General features: G+C 48.3%; 1 protein-coding gene and 2 long non-coding RNA genes across 3 annotated transcripts; 1 reads left to right on the forward strand and 2 right to left on the reverse strand.

Annotated features, from left to right (window-relative positions):
* The first annotated feature begins 464 nt into the window (after positions 1-464).
* LOC134938399 (uncharacterized) lies at positions 465-2,364 on the forward strand. Its single transcript, XR_010181004.1, has 4 exons — positions 465-577; positions 1,253-1,624; positions 1,709-1,886; positions 2,165-2,364. It is a non-coding gene; the product is annotated as an uncharacterized LOC134938399 (long non-coding RNA).
* Positions 2,365-4,165: 1,801 nt separating this feature from the next.
* Positions 4,166-5,276, reverse strand: LOC134938510 (serine/arginine repetitive matrix protein 1-like). Its single transcript, XM_063932134.1, has 3 exons — positions 5,022-5,276; positions 4,434-4,940; positions 4,166-4,331 (listed from the first exon to the last, which is right to left on the reverse strand). The coding sequence occupies exons 1-3, from the start codon at positions 5,245-5,247 to the stop codon at positions 4,195-4,197; spliced, it is 870 nt and encodes a 289-aa protein (XP_063788204.1). The 5' UTR covers positions 5,248-5,276; the 3' UTR covers positions 4,166-4,194.
* A 148-nt stretch (positions 5,277-5,424) lies between these two features.
* Positions 5,425-7,916, reverse strand: LOC134938676 (uncharacterized). Its single transcript, XR_010181225.1, has 3 exons — positions 7,741-7,916; positions 5,576-5,754; positions 5,425-5,541 (listed from the first exon to the last, which is right to left on the reverse strand). It is a non-coding gene; the product is annotated as an uncharacterized LOC134938676 (long non-coding RNA).
* Between the last annotated feature and the right edge of the window lie 2,082 nt (positions 7,917-9,998).

The following is a 9,998-nucleotide window of genomic DNA, read 5'->3' on the forward strand; positions in this document are numbered from 1 at the left end:
GAGTTCGAGGTGATACAAAATTATCGCTTATCGACTCGCGACATATATTTGCTGTACGCTCTGTTGGAGGCCGACTTGGAACCTCGGGCACGGACAAATCGTGCAATCAGCGGTTTTCAGAAACTGCTGGGGACGTTACATTTTTTGGCGTCAGGCACATTCCAGCCTACACTATCTCAAACATGCGGTTTTTCACAGTCGACACTGTCGCGCTGTATAACCCAGGTCATTAGGGCTTTCCGCAAATTGACGATCCAGTACATCACATTTCCAGAGACGGACAGCGAATGTCGTGAGATAAAATTAGGCTTTTTCAACAAATACAAATTTCCCAATGTGCTGGGCGCGATTGACTGTACCCACGTGCAGATCAGACCGCCACGGAATTCGGAGGAATGTTTTCGGAACCGAAAACAGTTCCATTCCCTGAACGTGCAGGCGGTCTGTGATATAAACATGAGATTTTTGAACATTTTTGTGGGATTTCCTGGATCATCTCACGACTCCTTCATCCTAAGCCAGTCATCGCTGTTTGACAAGTTTGAAACAGGAAACATGCCTGGTGGCTGGCTGTTAGGTATGTATTTCAATTTTTTTTTTTTTTTTTACAAGTACCTAACATTTTTTTTATATTTTCTATAGGCGATGCGGGTTATCCAAAAAAACCGTGGCTCTTGACCCCATTGTCTAATCCTGTCGGTAGAGCAGAAAAACGTTACCAAGAGACACACATTGCATCGAGGCAAATAATTGAACGTGCCTTCGGTGTACTTAAAAGCCGGTTTCGATGTTTAGACACTTCCGGCGGTGCTCTTTTGTACTCACCGGCGAAGGTTTGCGGCATGGTAAATGCATGTTGTATTTTACACAACATATGTGTCGCAAACCGTTTGCCGGTGACTCTTCGTCGCAGTGCTTTCCGACGCGGGAACCGGTCTTCTGCTCTACCGGTGGGTATGGACGAAGGAGAGGATTCCCGGCGGACATTGATCCAAAATTATTTTGCAGTTGCCTGTGAGTATACTGACAACATTTGTATTATCGTGTAAACTGACATTGGAATATTTTTAAAAAAACCTCTTCATTTATGTATTTCAGAGTTTTACATCCTGTTGATGTATATCCCCAGGCCATGTTTGTACAGTTCGTTACCCCCTGTTTTATCCTGTTGTTGGGTTACCGCAAATATTTGATCCTTTTATCCAACTTTTTTTTTTACAAGTACCTAACATTTTTTTTATATTTTCTATAGGCGATGCGGGTTATCCAAACAAACCGTGGCTCTTGACCCCATTGTCTAATCCTGTCGGTAGAGCAGAAAAACGTTACCAAGAGACACACATTGCATCGAGGCAAATAATTGAACGTGCCTTCGGTGTACTTAAAAGCCGGTTTCGATGTTTAGACACTTCCGGCGGTGCTCTTTTGTACTCACCGGCGAAGGTTTGCGGCATGGTAAATGCATGTTGTATTTTACACAACATATGTGTCGCAAACCGTTTGCCGGTGACTCTTCGTCGCAGTGCTTTCCGACGCGGGAACCGGTCTTCTGCTCTACCGGTGGGTATGGACGAAGGAGAGGATTCCCGGCGGACATTGATCCAAAATTATTTTGCAGTTGCCTGTGAGTATACTGACAACATTTGTATTATCGTGTAAACTGACATTGGAATATTTTTAAAAAAACCTCTTCATTTATGTATTTCAGAGTTTTACATCCTGTTGATGTATATCCCCAGGCCATGTTTGTACAGTTCGTTACCCCCTGTTTTATCCTGTTGTTGGGTTACCGCAAATATTTGATCCTTTTATCCAACTCTACCATGGGCGACCTACTGGTGATGTGGACCTGACCCTCCGCCATGTAGCAGACAACCCCCCCTCAGGTGAGATGTATAGCCCAAAACTCCCTTGTCCAAAATCACCCCGACATGTCCAAAGTGCAGCCCTCCGGCATTTGCAAGACTGCACATCCAAACATTCCCTGAAACAGCAATGCTAGTCAGGGAATGTTTGGATGTGTAGTGATGCAAGTGCCGGAGGGTTGCATTTGGGCCGCTGCAACCCGCTTGTGTTGTGTGGACTGTTGTATGTACCTCTTTTTTCCAGTCCCAGGGTGACACTATCACCCATATCTGGAAGCTCATACTGTTCTCTTCCACAGGTCTTCCGGTGTATCCTTCCTAAGTGGCGTGGATGTGAAGAGACACAGTTCCCCTGATGTTCCCTGGGCAATCTACTTACGTACAATTCAACTGCATTACAAATTTTAATAAAAACCACAGGAAACTTCTATTTTTAAAAGTTTATTGAAGAAAAATGTTATTTTTTAAATAAAGTTTGAAAGTTAATTAAAACAAAAAAGTAGTTTGTTCTTCTTTACATTCTTTTCTTGTGTATATAGATATCTGTGGGGAAAAGAAAAAAAGTATATTAAAGTAAAGACACACTAAATTCATGTTCATTTCTTTTCAATGAAAATTTGTGGAACAACACAGCCCAGCATGACCCATTGCTGGACTGTGTGGTTCTACAAAGGCATGCGGTTCAAAGTGAAATAGTGGCGTCAGTGGTCAGCACTTTGAAACGCTAACATTTGTGGAACAACACAGCCCAGCATGACCCATTGCTGGACTGTGTGGTTCTACAAAGGCATGCGGTTCAAAGTGAAATAGTGGCGTCAGTGGTCAGCACTTTGAAACGATAACATTTGTGGAACAACACAGCCCAGCATGACCCATTGCTGGACTGTGTGGTTCTACAAAGGCATGCGGTTCAAAGTGAAATAGTGGCGTCAGTGGTCAGCACTTTGAAACGCTAACATTTGTGGAACAACACAGCCCAGCATGACCCATTGCTGGACTGTGTGGTTCTACAAAGGCATGCGGTTCAAAGTGAAATAGTGGCGTCAGTGGTCAGCACTGTGAAACGCTAACATTTGTGGAACAACACAGCCCAGCATGACCCATTGCTGGACTGTGTGGTTCTACAAAGGCATGCGGTTCAAAGTTTCTTGAATAGATACATTGAAACATGGTTCTACTCACCTTGGTACGCACAACACGAACTTATGCCGTCCACTTCATTTTTCCCCACCAATCCTATGAATAAGTCAAAAACACAGACTAGTGAATAGTAAATTCACACAATGAAAGCCTACTGTACACCATTACAAAAAGGATTTTTGGAAGAAAAAAGTGGTATCAGAATAGCTCTTTGGCCCATCATACATGTAGCCACAAGGAGCTTTCATCCGTTACCACACGCGCCCGCATACATGCCCGCGCATGTATGCCTACACAAAGCTCCTTGGTAGTACCCGGTCACGGGTGGGGAAGCCCAACACAGAAAACAATAGTAAGAAAAAAAACAAACTAATGGGAGGGGAAGAAAGGGATACATGAAAAACATTTATAAGTAAATAAAACAATACGACCGGGTTTATGGTGGAAGTCTGTCCGGATTATCTTCTTCCCCCTGATAGGGCGTGGATGTCCTGGGAGGCTGGGTAGTATGTTGACTGGGCCTCTGTGCCCATGCGGCTGAAGATTGTGTGGCCGGTGGTGGAGGCATCTGGGGGGTGGGGTACATCCCTGTATATCCCTGGTACATCTGTGACTGTCTGTACTGGGATGGGACTTGAGGAAGGGTACGAGGCGTCCTTGTGGCTTGCGACGGCGGATATGGTGGATCACCAGCGTGTTGATGAGCTGGTCCTGGGAGCTTATCATAGATCATCTGCAGTGTGGTTGCGATGACCTGTTGGCTGGATGAGGAGTGTCGATGACTCTCCGACATGTTTTTATTGCTTTCTGCCAGACATGAGCTGTTGTCCACGAGCCGGGTCATGGATTCGGCCAGAATGTGAAGTACGTTCATATTCTCCCTATGATCTTGCATTCTGACCTGTAGTATTGTGGCCGTGCTGTCGGAAAGAGTCTTCTGCAGTTCAAGCAGACTGTTTGACATCTTCTCCATTGTCCTCTCAATGTTGTCCAGTCTGCTTCCCACGACATTTGTGTACGTATCCTGGCGGGTCCCAATCTCCGATGCCAGGGTGTGAACCCTCTGAACAGTTGAGGGATTCTGCCCTTCCTGGATGTCTGCCACCACTTGGATTTGGGCAGCAGAAAAGAAAATTAGACAATATTATACACATTCATCATACATTTTTTTAAAGGCTCACAATTCAATTTACTCACACAGGGATGTAGCAACTGGAGCCTCCTGCACTTCCACCTCGTCATCCTCTGACGACTCCTGTAGGAGGAGATCCGGCCTGAAGTAGGAACCAATCCCCGAAGCTAGTCCGCTGCTGGTCCGTGGCACCACTGTTTGCAAAATAATTTTTTTGGGAAAGTTAATAAACTTTACACAACTGCTGACCCCCCCCCCCCCCTCCCCTCCCACACACACACAAAATAAATACAAACCTTCTCCATCCTGTGATGCCGCTGCTCCAGGAGCTCCACTTGTCCTCGTTTCGGAAGACTTTTCAAGGGTCTGGCTGGATACGTCTGCACGGCTGTCCTCAAACCCAAGAAAAGTTTCGTCTGTTAACCCTGTAGACTCAAACAGATCGGGTGATGGGTCCACAAGGGTTGTGTCTTGAGGCTCTTCAGTCACAGTCCCAGAGCTCCTGGAGAGACGACGATCTGGTGATGGCCTGCGCGCAGGAGCTGTAGTTTGGCGCCCATCTTGTGGTGTGGTCGCCGACGGTGTCTGGCGTACAGGTGATAGTCTGTGCGCTGACGTCGTCTGGTGCACAGGTGACAAACTGCGCGATGACGAACTGTGGCGCACAGGTGACGATCTGTGTGCTCGCGATGCTTGCGGCGCAGTTGATGGTCCGCGCGCTGCTGCTGATGCCTGCTGCACAGGTGACGGTCCGTGCGCTGGCGATGTCCTGTGCGCAGGTGATGTCCTCTGGGCAGGCCTGTCTGAAAAAAAAAAAAAAAAAAGCACATTAGCACATACAAAAATTTTAAAGGGAAGTACAGCTCATGTGAATGTATTCTTACCATCAGACCTCCTTTTGGACGGCTTATCTCCCGCCTTCTTCCGTCTTCTGGGCGGTTCTTCCTCCTCGGGAAAGCCAGCAGGACGGCTAGAGTCCACACCTCCGCGAACTCCTTCAACCATGGCAGGGTTCATGCGCCTTCTAATAACATCCTCCCAGGGTAGCCACTTCAGGTTGAGAGCCGGGCCACCTCCCGTAGCTGTCTCATGTCGGCGCTGAATCCCCATCTTCTTCTTGGTCTGTCTGCGGCAATCACTGTACCGCTTCAAACAATTTCTGGTGCTCCGGTGGTTTCCAGATATTGCAGTGACTTGACTCGCAATGGATTCCCAGATGCTTCGCTTTGTCCTAGCTGCTGTTGTCTGTGCCCTTGGTCCATACAAAACGTCATAGGACCTGTCGACGCAATCCACTAGGGTACAGTTTTCCGCCTCAGTGTATCTGGGTCCACGCGGCTTTTTCGGTCCTGCATCTTCACCAGAGGCTTCCTCCTCCGACTGCTCCTCTGGCTGGCTTCTTGCCTTTAGGGATTAAAAAAAAAAAAAAAAAATTTACCTTTCTACTAGGCTTTTTCTTGGACTTCTCATGGGCCCTTGATGACCGCGGCTGGTCACTACATGCCTGGTCGGTCGTACCCGCCTCCTGGGTTGGCTCCCACTCCTCGTTGCTATGCAGGGATAGATCCGAGGGGGTGGGGGAAGGGGCGGATCGGGTCTGCTTGTCCTTTGACATCTCTGTTATAAAATAAAATAAAAATAAAATAAACATACATACATGTATAAATGGCTGACCCACACAAAATGGCTGACCCACACAAAATGGCGACCAGACTGTCGACCAAACTTGCTCCAAATCACCCCAAACTGGCCAGAAAGCATCCCAGCACACTCAGGGGGTACACCACAGCTAAATTAGGAGGGAAAACACATGTTTGCCAAACAGCCGACAGCACATGTCGACCAGACTGTCGACCAAACTTGCTCCAAATCACTCCAAAATGGCCAGAAAGCATCCCAGCACACTCAGGAGGTACACCACAGCTAAATTAGGAGGGAAAACACATGTTTGCCAAACAGCCGACAGCACATGTCGACCAGACTGTCGACCAAACTTGCTCCAAATCACTCCAAAATGGCCAGAAAGCATCCCAGCACACTCAGGAGGTACACCACAGCTAAATTAGGAGGGAAAACACATGTTTGCCAAACAGCCGACAGCACATGTCGACCAGACTTGCTCCAAATCACTCCAAAATGACCAGAAAGAATCTCAGCACACTCAGGAGGTACACCACAGCTAAATTAGGAGGGAAAACACATGTTTGCCAAACAGCCGACAGCAAATGTCGACCAGACTGTCGACCAAACTTGCTCCAAATCACTCCAAAATGGCCAGAAAGCATCCCAGCACACTCAGGAGGTACACCACAGCTAAATTAGGAGGGAAAACACATGTTTGCCAAACAGCCGACAGCACATGTCGACCAGACTGTCGACCAAACTTGCTCCAAATCACTCCAAAATGGCCAGAAAGCATCCCAGCACACTCAGGAGGTACACCAATGCTAAATGAGGAGGGAAAACACATGTTTGCCAAACAGCCGACAGCACATGTCGACCAGACTGTCGACCAAACTTGCTCCAAATCACTCCAAAATGGCCAGAAAGCATCCCAGCACACTCAGGAGGTACACCACAGCTAAATTAGGAGGGAAAACACATGTTTGCCAAACAGCCGACAGCACATGTCGACCAGACTGTCGACCAAACTTGCTCCAAATCACTCCAAAATGGCCAGAAAGCATCCCAGCACACTCAGGAGGTACACCACAGCTAAATTAGGAGGGAAAACACATGTTTGCCAAACAGCCGACAGCACATGTCGACCAGACTGTCGACCAAACTTGCTCCAAATCACTCCAAAATGGCCAGAAAGCATCCCAGCACACTCAGGAGGTACACCAATGCTAAATGAGGAGGGAAAACACATGTTTGCCAAACAGTCCACAGCACATGTCGACCAGGCTGTCGACCAAACTTGCTCCAAATCACCCCAAAATGGCCAGAAAGCATCCCAGCACACTCAGGAGGTACACCAATGCTAAATGAGGAGGGAAAACACATGTTTGCCAAACAGTCCACAGCACATGTCGACCAGGCTGTCGACCAAACTTGCTCCAAATCACCCCAAAATGGCCAGAAAGCATCCCAGCACACTCAGGAGGTACACCAATGCTAAATGAGGAGGGAAAACACATGTTTGCCAAACAGTCCACAGCACATGTCGACCAGGCTGTCGACCAAACTTGCTCCAAATCACCCCAAAATGGCCAGAAAGCATCCCAGCACACTCAGGAGGTACACCAATGCTAAATGAGGAGGGAAAACACATGTTTGCCAAACAGTCCACAGCACATGTCGACCAGGCTGTCGACCAAACTTGCTCCAAATCACCCCAAAATGGCCAAAAAACATCCCAGCACACTCAGGAGGTACACCAATGCTAATAGAAGACCCAAAAAGTAATTTAAAGAATTAAAAAAAAACGTGAAAAACTACCCCAAAACACAAGTCTCCCGCAAAAAATGCAGCAACACAAGCAAGGGGCTATACACATACCTGCACACATGCACACATACACAAACACCCCATGTGCACCTCATGGCAACCCCCACTACACAAACACATACATGCAACACCAGACACACATGTGGTACTTACCTACAAATGTTGTAAAAGCTCCTAAAATGGCTCTCCTCCGGGGTAACAGGAATCCTCCTGACTGTCCTGGAATAAAGCCTGCTGGGGTGTCCAAACGATATCCACAGCAAACAACCAAATTGCTAGCTCTGCACCTCCTCACACCTCTCTGCAGGTTCACAAAATGGCTGCAGAGCACGCAGCAAACAAGCCCTAATAAAGGGCTGCTTTCGGCGGGAAGGTGAATTCGGGACGCCCACTACTCGCCGATTGGCCGTTATCCGCCTGGGGGTGGGTCGAATCCGTTTTACATTGCATATGGTGAATTCAGGGTCCCGGCGACAGGGCTGCGCTGGCGAGTGCGGGCAAATTTTACAGGGGCGAATTAAATGACGCGATTCGCCCGCTATTGCATATACCCCTATGGGGTATATGCAATTCACGGCGAATCGCGGCAATTTTTCGCCGTTTTTTAATTCGACTTCATTCGACAGGTGAATTCGGAAGGTGGCTGCCGGAATTCACCATATTCAATGAAAAACGGATTCGCCAGAACCACGGGCGAAAATCGTCCAATTTGGCGGATTTTGCCGCGATTTTAAAAAACGGGAAAAAACGGGAAAAACCCGAAAAAAAAATGGCGTGGGGTCCCCCCTCCAAAGCATAACCAGCCTCGGGCTCTTCGAGCTGGTCCTGGTTCTAAAAATGCGGGGAAAAATTGGGCAGGGATCCCCCGTATTTTTAAAACCAGCACCGGGCTCTGCGCCTGGTGCTGGTGCCAAAAATACGGGGGACAAAAAGAGTAGGGGTCCCCCGTTTTTTTAACACCAGCATCGGGCTCCACTAGCTGGACAGATAATGCCACAGCCGGGGGTCACTTTTATACAGTGCCCTGCGGCCGTGGCATCAAATATCCAACTAGTCACCCCTGGCCGGGGTACCCTGGGGGAGTGGGGACCCCTTCAATCAAGGGGTCCCCCCCCCCCAGCCACCCAAGGGCCAGGGGTGAAGCCCGAGGCTGTGTCCCCCCATCCAATGGGCTGCGGATGGGGGGGCTGATAGCCTTTTGTGATAATGAAAAGAATATTGTTTTTTCCAGCAGTACTACAAGTCCCAGCAAGCCTCCCCCGCAAGCTGGTACTTGGAGAACCACAAGTACCAGCATGCGGGAGAAAAACGGGCCCGCTGGTACCTGTAGTACTACTGGAAAAAAAATACCCAAATAAAAACAGTACACAGACACCTTGATAGTAAAACTTTATTACACACTACCGACACACACATACTTACCTATGTTGACACGCCGACTGCCACGGTCTCCGACGATCCGAGGGTACCTGTGAAAAAATTATACTCACCTTCCAGCGTCCAGAGGTACATCCACGTCCAGAGTATAATCCACGTACTTGTTAAAAAAACAAACCGCAAATACCCGCTCCATACCGGACTAAGGGGTCCCATGCTTTCACATCAGACCCCTTTCTCCCGAATGCCGGGACATCACGTGACTCCTGTCACTGAAGTCCCTTCAGCCAATCAGGAAGCGCTACTTCCGTGGCGCTCACCTGATTGGCTGTGCGCTGTCTGTGCTGTGACAGCGCATCGCAAAGCCGCTCCATTAGTTTCAATGGTGGGAACTTAGCGGCTAGCGGTGGGGTTACCCGCGGTCAGCCGCTGACCGGCGGGTGACCTCACCGCTAGCCGCTAAGTTCCCACCATTGAGTAAAATGGACGGGGCTGTGCGATGCGCTGTCTGAGTTCAGACAGCGCACAGCCAATCAGGTGAGCGCAACGAAGTTGCGCTTCCTGATTGGCTTTAGAGACCTTTGTGTGACAGCTGTCACTGACAGGTCTCATTCGTGGAAAGGGGTCTCATGTGTCAGCATGGGACCCCTTTCAGTCCGGTGGCCCGTGTGTTCGTTTTCTTTTTTTGCCAAGTACGTGGATGTATCTCTGGACCATGGCTGAGGTGAGTATATTGATCTTTTATGTTCAGGTATCCGTGGATTCTACATGGAGAAGAGGACCGATGTCGGCGTGTGAACATAGGTAAGTATATATGTGTCGACGTATGAAATAAAGTTTTACTGTCACGGTGTGTGTGTCCTGTTTTTATTTGGGTATTTTTTTCCCAGTAGTACTACAGGTACCAGCGGGCCCGTTTTTCTCCCGCATGCTGGTACTTGTGGTTCTCCAAGTACCAGCTTGCGGGGGAGGCTTGCTGGGACTTGTAGTACTGCTGGAAAAAACAATATTCTTTTCATTATCACAAAAGGCTA

This window comes from Pseudophryne corroboree, chromosome 1 (genome assembly GCF_028390025.1).
Source record: "Pseudophryne corroboree isolate aPseCor3 chromosome 1, aPseCor3.hap2, whole genome shotgun sequence".
Lineage (NCBI taxonomy): Eukaryota > Metazoa > Chordata > Amphibia > Anura > Myobatrachidae > Pseudophryne > Pseudophryne corroboree.

Excerpts from the sequence above, each read along its gene's own strand:
- LOC134938510 (XM_063932134.1), bottom strand. The coding sequence starts at position 5,247 with ATGGGGATTCAGCGCCGACATGAGACAGCTACGGGAGGTGGCCCGGCT. Across the intron at positions 4,941-5,021 it reads GTCCAAAAGGAGGTCTGATG|ACAGGCCTGCCCAGAGGACA; the intron begins GTAAGAATACAT and ends TTTTTTTTTCAG. Across the intron at positions 4,332-4,433 it reads GGCATCACAGGATGGAGAAG|TGGTGCCACGGACCAGCAGC; the intron begins GTTTGTATTTAT and ends TTTTGCAAACAG.